At 41.1% G+C, this 16,872-nt stretch overlaps 1 protein-coding gene across 1 annotated transcript in view; it reads left to right on the forward strand.

Moving 5' to 3' along the window:
• Window positions 1-6,059, forward strand: part of KLF9 (Kruppel-like factor 9) — a 21,425-nt gene extending 15,366 nt beyond the window's left edge. The window contains exon 2 of the mRNA XM_015420518.1: window positions 5,229-6,059. Coding sequence (XP_015276004.1) covers window positions 5,229-5,458 — 230 coding nt within the window. The 3' untranslated portion in view covers window positions 5,459-6,059. The remainder of the gene's footprint in view (window positions 1-5,228) is intronic.
• Window positions 6,060-16,872: the final 10,813 nt, after the last annotated feature.

Raw genomic sequence — 16,872 nt, forward strand, 5'->3', positions numbered from 1 at the left:
GTAATAACATTTCTCGTGAATAAATACAATAAAGTACTTAACAATAAAACATAAAATTCATAATAGAAGAAGAAGAGATTGGATTTATACCCCGCAATTCACTACTGAAAGGTGTCTCAGAGCGGCTTACAAACTCCTTTCCCTTCCCCTCCCCACAACAGACACCCTGTGAGGTGGGTGGGGCTGAGAGAGCTCTGACAGAAACTGCTCTTTTCCAAGGACAGCTTTTATCAGAACTACGGCTTGCCCAAGGTCATCCAGCCAGGTGCAAGTGGAGGAGTGGGGAATCAAACCCGGTTCTCCCAGATTAGAGTCCGCGCACTTAACCACAACACCAAACTGTGTATACAATTGTCTCCAAGCTGTAGTATAAAAAAGGCAATCAGATCCAAGACCTCATTTAGGTTTATTTGAATTTCATCCAGAGCTAAATGCACAGAGACCTACCATGACTAAACTTCAAGAAATGCTGTGGACTCAAGCTACACTTTCCATTTTTGTTTTGTGTTTGCCTCCCACAATGAAGACAGCTATGGGCATTACTCTCCTCGCTGTTTTGACTTAGTTATATTGGGGTGGGGGCTCACCAGGAGGTTTGGTGAGCATCTTGCAAAGATCCCTGTTAGGATGCTATTTGAGAACATGCTGTCCATGCAGTAACAATAATTCCCATGACACATTATGAGGTGCCGTGCAATGTTGTCCTGTGCAGAGCTACTCTAATCCAAGTCCATTTATTTCACTGGAGTGACTCTGCATAGGATTGCACTGTAAGTTTTCTGGTTTGTGTGTGTTTCCGATCGTCCTCGTGCTTTTTTTTTTCAGCCATGGGAGGATAACTCCCATATCTTTAGGCACACAAAAATGATTCAAGGAAGCATGTTTTAGTTCATACTGGATCTATGACTGTTAAGTAATTTCTGCCTGTTCAAGTGGCTATCTATTCAATTAGGTGTTTAGTAAGTTCTTCCCACCCATTAGGCTAATAGCCCAGCCTAGCCTGATCTTGTCAGAGCTTGGAAACGAAGCATGGTTGGTCACAGTCACTACTTGGATGGGTTACCTCCAAGGAAGGGGGGGGGGGTTGCTACACAGAGGAAGGCGATGGCAAACAAACCTCCTCTGTCCATCTCTTGCCTTGAAAACCCCATGAGGTGGAACTTCATGGAGTCACCATGAGTTGGGTGTGACTTGATGGCATGCAATTATATTATTATATCACTCCTGAGTGTGAGAGTTGTTTGAACTCTCATTTGCGTGAGTTAATAAAATTTTCAGTTATAAGCAGTTGCTGTATCCCATTTTAGGTTTTATGTTGGAGTTTAACTAGGTAAAGGTAAAGGTTCCCTTGCTCGAAAGCCAGTCGAATCCGACTCTAGGGTTGCGGTGCTCATCTCCGTTTCAAAGCCAAAGAGCCAGCGCTGTCCGAAGACGTTTCCGTGGTCATGTGGCCGGCATGACTAAACACCAAGGCGCACAGAACGCTGTTACCTTCCCACCGAAGTGGTACCTATTTATCTACTTGCAATGTCTTGCTTTCGAACTGCTAGGTTGGCAGGAGCTGGAACTAGAGACAGGAGCTCACCCTGTCTTGCGGCACCCGGGTCTTGAACTGCTGAACTACTGACCTTCCACAGCCTGCAGTTCAGCGTCTTAACCACTTGAGCCAAATACCTTGCATTTCTTCTAATAATATATAATTGGAGGATATAATGGGGTCTGTATTCTGACTGGGTCCCAGGGTGACTAGCATTTTGACTTTTAATAACCTTGGCAGCAATCTGTTTTGCACTACAGTATGATCCATATCTGTGTTTACTATTTATGTTTAATTCATTTACACCTCCCTCTTTCTGAGACTCTAAGGGTGCCCAGAATGGTTGACAATCCAAGAAAATAGTAAAATCGTGTATTAAAACCCAATAAAAGCACTGGCATTATCTGTGAGAGAGTCAACAAAACCATCAGTATCCATCTACATTGGTGTGACTGACAATATCCGTCAAGTCTAGGGTTTTATTTAGAGCATGGTGGTTGATGCAGTCTTGATCTCTGAGTCATGGCTTTCATTCTGTGGCTTGTTTTCAGAAACATAAACTGCTGTCCCCTTAGGATTCTATTGCCAATCCTCCTGCATACGGGAGTGCATATATGCATATGGGAAGCTTCCTTTTGCGCTTTCTGGTGGTAGAGTCATTCCCTTTGCATGTGCAAAATGTTCTTTCTGTTGATGTGAATAGGGGAGCAGAAACTTTGTATATATTAATACACACATGGGGCTCTAGAAGGGAGGAGGTAACTGCGACACATCATAGTGTTCAAAGGTTCAGTGCCCCTGTGCTTTGCAAGATCCCTTTGCCCTTCATACAAACCAACTTCTACTTTCCTGTACATGCATTCTTGCCAGAATTCTCTGTGTGCTCAACTATCAATTTAACTGAAAAATAAGCATGATTTATTTGCTGGTGCTCTCTCTAAGCTATGGAGTCTTGTGAGCAAAAATTCAACTTTGTGAGCTACTGGCATTAAAGTTGTGAGCGAGTGATTTGGCTACTGCATAAATTAGTTTGCTCTGGAGCCATCCTTCCTGAGATAAGACAAAAATGTGTGAGCCGGAGGCTAAAAAACTGTGAGGTAGTTCACACTAACTCAGCTTAGAGGGAACACTGGCTGTGACCAGGGTCTGGAATTCCTTCATGCAGATCTGCCCTTTCTACAGAGTTTGGACATTTCAGGCACTAAGTATGAACAATCTTCTGTATAGGTTGGTTGTTTCTGCCCACCCAAGGACTGACATTTTCTTTTGAAATATACCTCACTCTAGTGGGTTTGAAAGGATTGGAAGCAGTGAGTGGGTATGAATATCTGGCAGGTTATGTCATCTTCCCAGATCAGTAATGTGGATATTGGTCTCTCTGAGAGCAGTCTGTAGGAGGAAAAGCTATTCCTAATGGTTGTTTGCTCAGGGTAAATGGCTATGTCATTAGTTATATGCATTTTGCTTTGAGATGACAGGTTTTGACACACTAAATCAGATCAGGTCTTGTTGATGTATCTAAGGTAATTGGCGGGGAGAGGGATGGAGTTCAATTTACTTAATCAAATCAGCCAGAGTAGCAGGTACAGCAGATTTATTTTTCTCTATTTGTTTGGAATGCGGATCATTTTAGTCTTGTTCCTCACAGCTACAGCTGACTGTATTAAGATGCCATGTGTGAGAGAGTGTGAATGAGCAGACTCGTACATACAAAAATAATTAATCACGTCTTACAAGCTGCTCATGCACATGAAAGAGGAGAGGGGGAGAAAACTGACACAGGTTTGTAGAGATTATTCATAGAAGACCAAGCTGACCTTGTACACAGTCTTTGGCTCTTACAACACTGGCTACAGTCCAGGTGAAATGTTCTGAAGATCTTACAGTAAATGATGTTCTGACCAACATTCCATTCCAATCTGGGCTTGACAATAAAAAGCATTCATCTTTGGCAGTCACTGAAGAAAATATATCTCTGTTTGTTTGGGTAAGCACTGAAACCATAATAGTCAGTGAGACATAGAAGGACTCAGATGGTTGGCTTTCAGAGCAGAAGCCATACATACATGAGGGTTGAATAACTGTCCTCGTATCCCAAGCAGCTTCTGTTTGACAGGAGAATTCTGTGATACGTCCTCCATCCATACTTATTTTTATATCATCATTGGGTTGGACCACAATCCAGTGCACAGTTTGCATGCTTAAGGTATATGGGAATGACAGGGAACCTAAATGGTCCATAACTCTGCTGAATAAGGGGCCTGCCTGTTAAGGTTAGTGGACTGTATTGAGCTGGTAAGCTGTGTTGGAGCATGCCGCCAGGCTAGACTATTTGGTGTGTCTAAAACGGGCTTCTTGAGAATTGGATCTGATGACTTTGCTAGTGTGAACTGAATTCTGAAATGGGGAAAAGATTCATAAAAGGGATTTAAAGACTGTGTAATAATAACACTATAGAAATCAATAGGAACTAAATATGAAAATGTTTAGTTCACAAAACCATTCTGTGGATTTCCTTGAGCACATTTTGCTGTCAGGACGAGACATGCTTTCTGAGATATGTTGAGCTCAAGCTCTTAACAGCAGTAGATACAAGTGAGTTATCTTATCACACATTTGTATTTTAAGAAACTTGTTTGTGAAGTTCTAATTTTGCCTACACTTTGTGTTACTGACCAACCAACTTTGAATCAATCTTTCACTTTTAAAAATATGTATTTTGGGAGGAATGCATCTGGAGCCAACAAAAAGGCAACAGAAATACTATTTTTAAAAACAGCAATAAAAATTAAACTAATATAGGTAAGTTATTTTGTAGCAAACACTGCATAGGTGAGTATTTTGATTTCATATTCTTTAAATTGGAATTGCAGTGACAGATCTTGAGGGTCTGTAAAGACTATAAGTTATGAGTGATCTAGTTTTCTTCTCTGAGTTTAGTGAAATGACGAAATGCACATGAATATGTTGTGTGATCACAGTCATTTCCTTGATGTTCTGCTTATATACCACCCCACACCACCCCCCAGTCCTTACAAGGTCCATGGTCAGCCAAGTTAAAAACGAACAACCTCTTGATATTTCATAGCACTGGAAATTTCTGTACTATTCTGCTGCTAGGGCTAAAAAACATTAATAAACATGACTGATTTGTTCTGTACAGATTGAAAGCTATGTATCTGAGTATAGATGGTAATGGCTATGGCTCTGTGGTAAAGCTCATGCTTTTAATATCTGATATTCCAAGTTCAAACTCCCAGCTTCTTAATCATACGAAAATCTCTCCATTAGGATTCTAGAGAGGTAGTTCTGGTACCTATTGCTAGAACTGGGCTATCTGTTGTGAACAACCTGTTCCACTGCATTTGGGAAATAGGAGGCGCTCCTATGCCACAAGAAGATTTTAATAAAAGTTGTTCCTACTGATGAATCCAGTGACATATTTAAGGTTACTTTGTAATTCTTTTTGAGTCCTCTGGGCTGTGTTGAACCAACAGACTTTAATTCTCGATATAATGCTTATACCCAGAATTAAACTTTGTTGGTGTTAAAGGTGCCACTGGACTCAAACTTTGTTCTGTTTCTTCAGACCAACCCACCTGAATCTGGGATGTATAGTTCACAAAACCAGCCTGAACTATTGTGTTCCTGTCTCCTTTAACTCTCTCATTTGATATTTATCTTTCCACAGGTGAACGACCATTCCCTTGCACATGGCCAGATTGCCTTAAAAAGTTCTCCCGCTCTGATGAGCTAACACGGCACTACCGAACCCACACCGGGGAGAAGCAGTTTCGATGTCCGCTTTGTGAGAAGCGATTCATGAGGAGCGACCACCTGACAAAGCACGCCCGTCGCCACACTGAGTTCCATCCTAGCATGATCAAGCGATCTAAAAAGGCCAGTTCTGCCTCCTTTTGAATGACAGACTAGAATTCAGGGTTGGGTGGGAGGGGACAACCATTGTTGCAACAGGCATAACTGATCAGCACAAATATGTCCGCCACTGTACAGTAATTCCCCCTACTTGCATTTTGAAAGCACACGTAGCTGGAAGTTTAACATTTTGTCCCGTCCACCCTGCTATGCTACCAACAACAGTCTTAAACCAGTGGCTGCTGGGTGGGAGTGGGGAGGGGGGCAGTGTGGGGATCAGCAGAAATAATGCAACTTTTTTGTAGTTTAAAGAATCAACACTGGTGTATATATGTCTGACTGGGTGGTTTGACCTGTGACAACACAGTAGTGATTCCAAGCTCTTTGTGATTGCTGTGTCATGGACATGTTTTGTTGACTAATGTAATGCTGCTTGTATTTAAAACAAAAACAAAAAAGTTTAGTAAAACCACTTTCCAACTCACTCAGATACTTCTCAATTAAAACTCCATAGCACATATTCAGAAGAAGATTCACGACTCTCTCAATGACCCATCCTGTTCAAGACTGTTAAGAAAAAAACCATTACATCTGGTGTTCATATTCGCTGATTGGTATTTTTTTAAAGAAAATAAATAAGCTGAAATTTATACTGATGAGGACCTGTTTGGTACACAATCCAGGTCTTTTCTTTCTTTCTTTCTTTCTTTCTTTCTTTCTTTCTTTCTTTTGAATATAAGCTGTTCTTTTTTCCACTGAAAACATGCTGACATCAACCCACTTCAATAAGAAAAAGGAAAAACAAGAAATCAGCTCAGATTACTTCTGATGTCACATGTATATTGGCTCCATTATTCTGTTGCCATTTGCAAACAAGAACAACACCACAAGTCATTCTAAAGAATGCAGCAGGAGCTGGAGACCAGGTTTCCTCCCTCACCCCAGTTGTTCCTGTACTTTCATCTGAAAACCATATACTGTACTGTACTATATAAATACCACTAACAGTGCTTTAATTCTGCTGTATTTCGTTGGAATGAATGCATAACAGCAGCTATCATCTTTATAAGCTACCACTTTTGTAAAGGTTTTTTCCTTGTGATGATCTCTCTCTCTCAAAGGTGCATCCTCTACATCCACTTGCCAGATTCCTATGACAGCCAATGGGAACTGTGTGTGTATATGGAAGCTTTTTTTCCTTACAAACCATTCCCTATGCTAATGGAGACAAGTAAAACTCATTTTTTAAAAAAAGTACTTTTCAAGAGACTTCTACCTTTTTCACAAATTGCAGCTGTTGTACAGAGTACGGGAAAAACAACAATACCACAACCACAAAAAATGAGGTCATGAATATCTAATATGCAGGAGGTGTGTCTTAGTATGTCTTGTGGCATGCCACTGTGTACCTTGCAATCTTTACCCCGTGTGTCAGGCTTGAAACATTCAATGATATGGCAATATTTCATCTGTTGAAAAAACGAATGGTTGCTCTTTAAAAGAAGAGCCAAGGAGTCACTGGAGGAAATCTATTACATCTAGCCAAGTACTCATCTTTGTTAATGTTAAGAGCATGAACCTTACAAAGGTTGTTATCATGGACTTTCCCTCCCCCATCTCTTGTAATGGTGGAGAACTATGTTTACAGACTTTCCCCCTCAGAACCATTCTACTGGTCTGCTGTTCTTTACTCCTCCTTTGCAGAGAAGGCAGGAGCGGTGCAAATGTCATATCCAAGGCTAAATTCATCCCTGAGGTAATCACATTGCAGCCAGTGGGGTTATACAAGGATCAATTTAACCCATCTTTGTAAAGAATCTGTACATACAAATCTTGTGAAGTACTCCTGCAATGACAGTATCTTCTTGTTTCACCTGATGAAAAGCTTGCTTCCTAGAAAAATAATAATAAAACATCTCAGAGAGTAGAGTATTCTACAATCGTCCGTGGCTTCCAGCACTAGAACTCAGTATGCATCTAGCATTTTTACCTGTTTGGTTCATTATAAAAATTGTGTCTATGCGAAGAAAATGGCTTCTAAATAGAGGTGTTAGGGGCACTGAACAATCTGTGGGATTTCAAACACAAAAAAGGGATGAGTTTTCTTCAGTGAAGACATGTCAGGAAACCAAGCACACTTTCTACCTCCGTTTCAGCTTTTTGAAACGTTTGTTTTATGATAAACCAAAATTAATTTCTGGTGTCCAAAATAAATTGTAGGGACATTTGTTCTTCCTTATACAAACAAGTAGCCTGGCTATTTCTATCGCTCTAGTGTAATAAGTATTCTGCTTTACCAGTACTGTTAATGCTGCCTTGTTTGACTAGGGGTCAGGACCGTGTTGTAGGCCAGCAACTCACAACAATAGTATCGTTCTAACTGTCCTCCCCAATAAGACCAATTATTAAGAGTATGAACTCTAATGTGAGTCCTACTAATCCAACAGTTGCTCAGACTTTACTGTTGCTCTGATGTAGGACAAGTGCAGTATTAGCTACATAGAGGCTGGATGCTGAATGCTGTTATTTCACCTTAAAATCCAACATAAGAAACAGGCACAGGCCACCTCCTCGACGAATAATTGGATCACATGGGCACAAGATGCAAAGACATGGTGGGACAGTGGTTAGGGGATTTGTCTACTTTCCTAGTGGTTGTGGGATCATGCCTTACTTGATGTCATGCTGCATGGTCACCTCCAGTCCACATGTAAATTCTAATGTGATTGTTTCCATTGGGAAGTCCAAGATGTGCAGACACCATGCTGGCTTCATTGGTCCTTTGCATAATTGCATAATGCTATAGACATAGGGATGCCTTAATCACACCACCAAACAGCTTGGAGTAATACTTTGCTGTGCCCCTAAAATGCATTTCTGCACACAGCTCAGGCATCCAAGCTTGAACACTGTAGGCAGAGTATATTTTAAAACAAAAACATGTGAATTGTTCCCCTCTTAACATTCTCATGTGCAAAACTTACCATAGAATGTACAAATTTGTATTTAGGTTTATCTCTAAGGACTGTTCCACTTATAAAAATATCCCCCAAACAGCCATCACTCAACATTACAATTTGCAATACGTTGACATTATAGAGAAGTGCACAGGACCATCCTGCTTACGGTAGTCGCTTGTTACTGCTAAGTTGGTCATCAGCCTTGGAGATGAATGTTTCTGTATGCCACTGCTAACCTCTTTAATACTGCGTGCTCAACAGTAACATGCAACAGGTTCTAGTAAGGGTAAATCAATTACAAAACTCATTCGTTACAAACAACCACTGTGGCAGGGAACAGCAGCTATTGTGGTGCCAGAAGCAGGGTGATTCTGTGCACCAGGCCCTCGGCCACAGATTGACACTGGATTGCTTCCTTAATTACTTTAATAGATATGGGTGTGCATAACCAGGTCTGTATGTTTGGCAACAATCATGGGGCTGCGATACCTGAATGTCACTTCCCTACAAGGTGGCCCAGCAGCAGGAGGAGGTTCCAGGGGTGAAGGTATGGATGGGAGATACATAATGCTTTCCATAGCTATCACTTCCTGTCTGAACCTCCCCAACAGCCTTTCCTTGAGCAGAGTCAAGAGGAAGGAAAGCCACGGAGATGGGCTGTGGGGGGGGGGCGGAGTGGGAAGGGAGAATTTAGTTACCACTAGTTTCTCCTTTACAAATCCTCCCCTCTTCCACAGTGGCAATGGCTCCCAGCCCCATTTGCTGAATAGTGTGTACATAGACTGAAATATATATGAAAATGTGATATGGAAAAGGGCAACATACCTACTCGTGCCCCAGAAAATACACATTTAGGACAAACCTCCAGGAGGTCATGAAATAGAAGCCTGTTTCTTTGGCTGTGAGCCTCAGCATGCTTACTTGAAAGTAAGTTTAATTGAAATGCATAGAACTTGTTTCCAAATAAATACGATTAGTATTGGGGTATATGTCATGCTTCTTAGGAGTCTTCCAAAAGTAAGCTACCCAGTTTCTTAACCACCACCAATTTAAAAAAAATGGGGAAATGTTTGTCACTTTGGAGTAAAAGATAGTAGTGAATTTCATGTGCAAACTTTACAATGTAGTAAAATCAGTTGTATTTTTTACAAAAGGGAATTTGGGAAGAGACTATTGCAAGTGTTGAGAAGAAAAGTTATCTGAGAACCTATTTGCCACATTACTCTGGAAATACTCAAAAGAGTGCTGACGTTAAGAGAGACGGCTCCTCTCCTTGGTTCAGAAAGACCTTCCTAGAGAAGCCATGGCTTTAAACTATAGCTATACAACATCTTTTGTGAACAATTTTGACGACTTCTATACAGGTCTCTTTTCCATTTGCCGATGGACTTAGCCCAGTATGCACCAGATTGGACATACTCTTCAAATGCTGTTTTACTACAGATTAACCATCTGTAACACTGTAAAATACCAACCTTTACAAGTTTAATCCATTTTATTTTTGTACAGTATTCGTATTCTTTCTAAGTTATTTTGCTGTCCTGTTTTGTAAATCACATGAAATTGTAAAAACAAAAACAAAAAAGTAGGCATAGGTGTTTTTGTACATATGTATATAAATTGTCCAAATAATAAAAAAATAAACAGAAACTTGTTGCTTGGGATGATTTGAGTCAGTGTATGATTGCACTAAATGTAACTTGGATGATTGTGAACTACTGCAGGAAATACTTCATTATCCACTCAGCTAGTTTAGCTAGACCATTTCATTTTCACTGACATTAACAAGAACTAGACTGAATCCAGCTCATTTTACATATTAAGTTAAAACTGAAATACTTTAGTTCTGTTTGTTCCTATTTCAACAAAGGCAGTTCTGAAGACTGCAAAGATTTCCTGTTGTCAATCATGTAAAATCTTTGCTCAGCTGGGCAGAGACTGATCAAGAGAGAGATCTTGGAGTTGTAGTAGATAACTCACTGAAAATGTCGAGAGGAATTTCAGACAGACGATATAATTCAGAAGAGGAACGGTTCCCAAATGGTTTCTGGTCTGTTATTTCAGACAGAACCGTTTTAGAACCGGTTCCCTACAGGAATATATTTGTAATTTCAGACACAAATGCTTCTGTCCCGTTTAGGAAACGGGGCTGAAGCGTTTTACCTGTCAACCGCTTCTAAGTAGTCTTCAGTTTCCTCTCCTGGTTCCGATGCACTTTTCCCCACCGTTTTTCGCCCACGCGGGCGATCTCCGGCTTTTTTGGGGGGGGGCGTTCGCTTTACAGCATTATAGCGCTATAACGGAACAGCAGTATATCAACGCCATTGGAATGCCTGGAGTGTTTTGTTATAGTGCTATAGTGCTATAAAGCGAACGTTCCCCCCCCCCCAAAAAGCCGAAGATTGCCCGCATGGGCGAAAAATGGCGGGGAAAAACTGGGAAAAAGCGGTGCAGTCTGAAATGGCAAACCATTTCAGATCCAGCTGTTTACCGGATGGGGAAAGCCATGTGTGAAATAGCAGCCCTATACCAGTTTACTCCATGATGGATCAAAAACGGCTTCAAAACGGGTTTAAAAGGGTAATGTGAAATTCCTCAGCATGTGACTGCAAGAAAAAAGGCCAATGCTATGCTGGGGATTATTAGGAAGGGTATTGAAAACAGATCAGCCAGTATCATAATGTCCCTATATAAATCAATGGTGTGACCTCATTTGGAAAACTGTGCAGTTCTGGTCACCACACTTTAAAAAGGATATTATAGCTTTGGAAAAAGTGTAGAAAAGGGCAACTCGAATGATAAAAGGATTGGAACACTTTCCCTATGAGGAAAGGTTAAAGCGCTTAGGGCTCTTTAGCTTGGAGAAATGACGACTGAGGGGTGGCATGATTGAGGTTTATAAGATTATGCATGGGATAGAGCAGGTAGAGAAGGAGGTACTTTTCTCCCTTTTTCACAATACAAGAACTCGTGGGCACTCAATGAAATTGCTGAGCGGTCGGGTTAGAACGGATAAAAGGAAGTACTTCTTCACCCAAAGAGTGATTAACACATGGAATTCACTGCCACAGGAGGTGGTGGCGGCTACAAGCATGGACGGCTTCAAGAGGGAATTAGATAAGCATATGGAGCAGAGGTCCATCAGTGGCTATTAGCCACAAGTTATAGATAGGGGCTCTGGGGCAAGTGATGCTCTGTCTTCTTGGTGCTGGGGGGGGGGTCAACAGTGGGAGGGCTTCTAATGTCCTGGCCCCACTGGTGGACCTCCTGTTGGCACTGGTATTTCTGGCCACTGTGTGATACAGAGTGTTGGATTGGATGGGCCTTTGGCCTGATCCAACATTGGCGTCTTATGTTCTTATATGGTGCATGTAAGGACCTTTTCTTTTTGTAACCAATGACGGCAATCCTGACAGGAATGACTGGGATGACATCCTTGATCTTTCTTCAAGAATTGAAGGTTTTGTTGAAAGCAAGCACCGAGCTGCAGGGTTCCATCTGGGGTGAGTTTGTGCTCTTCTCCTTGCAGGTACTCAGTCTGGGTGGGGCCAGAGGAAAAAGTCGCTGGGTTCTTTTTGGCAGTCCACATCTGCTTGAGTTTCCTTTGATTAAATGGCATTATTTGGAATTTGATCTAAGCCAAATGAGGTTACTTCTGGAAGGAAAGTGGCATAGAAACGCTCATATAAACAGGTTTTCAGGATTATAGCCTAAGCCCTAAGGTGACTTACACACACTGCAAATTTACCATGAAGTGTACCAAGCTACAGATGATTCAATGCATGGCTCAGATGGAGCACGTATACTAAGAACGCTTAAGAGATTAGCTTGAATGTTCATTGTCAGCAGCATTTATACCACTCAAATTGTGTTACTTGAATGAAGCTCTCATTAAATGGTGTGTGCACTGAAACAGAAGACTAGCCCTGCTGAATCAGAGCAGTGGTCTATCTCATCCTGCATCCAGGTTCACACAGTGGCCAACAAACTGTCCCTAGAAAGCCTAGAAGCAGGAAGAGGCCAGCCTTCACACAGCCTCTGTTGCCCTGCATTTGGCAACATTCAGAGGATGACTGTCTCCAAACATGGAGATTCCATCTCATCACCATGGCTCACAGACACGGATAGACTTCTTCCCCGTTATTTTGCCTATTCCCTTTTCAAAAGTATTTACGTTAGAGGCAATCATTTCATCCTGTGCATGTGAACTTCCACAAGTTAATTAATTAAAAACAGTTCCTTTTCATGGGGCCTGAATATATTACCTCATCAGGTTGAGATTCTCCGTTCCTTGCCATTTCCTCTGTTAGCTTTACACATTCTGTGTTGTACAAAAAAAGTGACTGTATGCCAAGGTGCATCTTTTCAGTCTGAAGTCAGAGCTGTGTTGTCATTCTATTTTATGCAGTTTTGCAAATCAGCAGAAGTTTGTACAACTATACTGTTTTAATAAGATGGTTATGGACTGTGGCACATTTCACAAGCAACTTTATGCCCATTATTTAAATCACCAACCAAGCAGGGTGAGTAAGAAAGGTATACCAACAAAGCCTGGACACAGTCATGTTGACAGGTCACCCCATGGTAAATTCTGGATTTGCTAATTGTTAAATACAAATGGATGCAAGTTTTTGAAACTATTCTGATCAAGTTTGAGGCATGGAAAGCTTGGATGTAGACAAACTCTTAAAGGGGTTTGATCCATGGAACCCAGTTTGCCTGCTCAGTTAAACATATCTTCACTTTTACCTTTAAAAGCATCACTTTAGAAAACCAATCCTTCCAAACAAGGGGCTAATATTGATGTCTCAAAGCAGTTAATTTTTCATTGGTTTGTAATTTCTCATTACAGTATCAGGTTTGAAATCATAATTCTAATTTACCTTAACTAAATTCTGCTCAGCAAACAGGACATAACCTTATAACACATTTTTCCTCTCCTACCCTGTGCCCCACAGCAGTTTCCACTTCATAAACATTGCTGTAGATTTCACCTGTTGGCTATTGGTATAAAGTGTTCAGGATGTTGTTGAGCAGCTACAGGGTGAGGCTTTGGCCTGTGTGCTTTATGTGTAGGCTTTCTGTGAACATCTGGTTGGCCACTGTGAGAAACAGGAAGTGAACTAGATAGCCCTTTTGTCTGAACCCCCAGAATTCTTATGTTATTAGCTCATAACATACATATGATTGTGCAGCTATTATGGCCCATCTTAATAAGGACATCTCTTTTATTATATATAATAAGAGACAGAGGAAGGGAGGCCTTTCCCCATACAAAAAGTTTTTTAAAATCTCTGGAACGCAGCGATTACTGACCTTCATATACAAGGAGGAATCTTCTTAATAAGCTCTTTAAAAATTGTCTTTGGTCATTTTGTGTGCCCTAGAAATACTGAAAGGAATCTTGTAGGCACCTGAAGACTAACAGGTTTATCTTGGAAACAGCATACATTTTCTTGAACTAAAACTATAATGCGTGAAGCATTATACATTTACCAGGTGAGGATTGTTATCCTCAGCTGGAAAATGTATAACACTTCATGCATCTGAAGTAGAGGACTCTTGTATACAAAAGCTTGACATAATAATGTCTGTTAGTTTTAAAGCACCACAAACCTGCTGTTTTTTCTGTGTGACACCAACATCTCTCACTGCCCATTTGAAATATCCAAAAACAAAGATCATGTAATGACTTTTAACAACACATCATAACATAATGGATTAACACAGTTCCCTGCCTTTTTTTCTCTCTCTGAAATGTGTCATTCTGGGAAACAGAAATCTGAGTAGAGTAAGCAACATCAATCATGGACCACTAGATGAAATTTAAATTCTGGCTCCAATTGGAGGGAAAATATCTGAGAGATATTTCACACTTGCATATTCATTGCTTAAGGAGGATAGCATCAAGTGATTGTTTTCAAGTGTGAACAAGCCAGTCCTAGGCCATCAAGTAACACAGAGTAGTCATATCAACCTGTATTCACCTCAGATGCTTTACATGCAGCTGTCCAGCTTTGCATAGTGAGGAATCAGATTACATACATAATTCCAATTTCTGGCCTTCTATGTAAACTGGCCTTCAGAACAGCAGAGGACAGAGTTCTAAGTGCATGCTTGTAGCATGGGACAGCAAGTGTTTAATTTTTAATGCATTGAAACATCTAATTAAGTAAAGAAATGAATGCCTGCAACTGTAGGGAAAAAGACCTCAGTATGAAATAATGACTGAACACAAACAGACGTTCCAGCTAATATTTTCAGCAGCATCAGAGGCATTAAATGCAAAAGTATTGTGTTAAAATAAATAATGCATTAATTAACTTAGTGGAATATGTTTTCATTACCAGCAAAACTTGAAAATTCACAATTTCCAAATCCAAAGAACTGCAAGTGCTACTTCAATGATGGAACTGATCTTTTCAATTTTTCCCAGTCTTCTGCAGCCCTCCTCCCACCCACCATTTGAAAATTTCCTTGTAAGAGTTTGCAGTCCTTGAAGAATACTATGCATTGCAGTACAGCAGGTAGTACCTCCTATAGAAAATGTCCAGAAATCACAGACTCACATCTTTGCCGAGCCAAGTGCTTTCCTGCTCACAGAAGGACACCCTTGGATCCAACCCATTAGATCCATCACATTGATCAAACCCTCTTGAAACCCTCATGTGTATGTTCTATACAGTATTTAACAATTTTTAAAAACTAAGTGTATTTTTCCTACATTCCCCTACAGACCCAACATCTTGTTCATAGTGCTTATTTCTTTAAAAATGTGGTATTGGAATATACAGTTACCACAACAAAAAGCCAGTAAAAATAGCCCCAAAGTCTGAAAATAAAAATAATCACAGTAGTAGGGTGAGCAAGAACCTGCATCTAGTAACTAGATTATTTTATTTAATTATTTATTTGATTGCATTTATACCCCGCCCTCCCCGCGAGCGGGCTCAGGGCAGCTTACAGAGCACGTAGTGCATACAATATAAATGGATAAAACAGTTAAAATTCAATTCATCGGTATTTATTTATTTAATTGCATTAACAATTAACAACAGCCTCAATAGTTACCAATATTCACCCTGACCTGGATAGCCCAGGCACGATCTCATCAGATCTCAAAAACTAAGCAGGGGCGACTCTGGCAAGTACTTGGAATACCAGCAGTCGGGAGGTGGGGGCAGGCTTTATTCAGCCATCTCTGAATATACTCCAAGCCCCCAGGAGGGGTCAGTCACCAGATGTCGCCATGACTTCCAGGTGTGCACACACGTACATATGAAAAATACAAAAAATACCCCCCCCCAATAGTTACCAGTATTCAAGGCCAGTTTCTTTTCGACCCCCACAGTCCTAGCTAGCTCATTCCTCTGTTCACTCAGCAGTATGTTCCACTGGATTCAGTGCATCTTACTTAGGGTTGCCATTTGCTACCAGTGCTCAGTGGAACAGTAGGACGACAAGTGGGGACAAGTGGGGATACTGCATTACACAACACCACAATGTCGTTTCCAGACAGGAACCCACAAATGACAGTGCTGCATTGTGCAGTGCTGTAGGAATTTCACATATCTTACCACAGAATTTCAGAGATATCCTGGAGCACTGGGCAATGCAGTGGTATCTCTACTAGGGATGGGCATGAACTGGAAAAATGAGCTTTGAACCTCGTGATCCCGCACGCCCCATTGAAAGGGACTGCAATCCCTTTCAACAGGGGTTGCAGAAAAGCTGAGAAACAGTTGAGCAGTGGGGAGTAGCCTGCTCCCTGCCACTCAGCTGCTTCAGGATTTCTTGTGCAGTCACTTTAAAGGGCCAGCACAAGAAAGCCCAAAAAACAGCTGAACAGCAGGGAGGCACTCCCTACCACTCCACTGTTTTTGTGGCTTTCCCGGGAAATTGAAAGCAGGGGTTTAAAGGGGACTTGGAGCCCCTTTAAACCCATTTTCTCTTCTATCCACAAACTGCCATGAACTGAACTGCTTTAAAAGTTCATGGAAGTTCATGACAGTAGACCCTCATGAACTGCGGATGAACCACGATCTGGGCAAAATTCATGATGAATTTTGCTTCGTGGTTCACTTTGTGCCCATCCCTAATCACTGTTATGCAGCTGGAATGACATCATAGCATCAAGCAACACCATTTTACCTGGTCTTCCCCCCCCCACCCTTATGCCTATGTGCAGAGGACTGTCTGAAGTTGCTACTGGAAAAAAATAAGCATGGCATTCTCTTCTTATGATCAACAATGATGTAGTTTCACACCCCACAATAGAAATGTACTCTATGGCCTCAAGGCAAAGGATAAAATTTATTTAGTTTATTTATACCCTGCTTTTCTCCCCAATGAGGACCCAAAGCACATCGTTCTCTTCTCCATTTTACCCTCACAACAACCCTGTGAGTTACATTAGGCTGAGAGTATGTGACTGGCCCAAGGTCCCCCATGATGTTTCCATGGCATTTGAACCCAAGTCTCCCAGATCCTAGCACAACA

This window comes from Gekko japonicus, unplaced genomic scaffold, assembly GCF_001447785.1.
Source record: "Gekko japonicus isolate JY-2015 unplaced genomic scaffold, Gekko_japonicus_V1.1 scaffold576, whole genome shotgun sequence".
In the NCBI taxonomy this organism is placed as follows: domain Eukaryota; kingdom Metazoa; phylum Chordata; class Lepidosauria; order Squamata; family Gekkonidae; genus Gekko; species Gekko japonicus.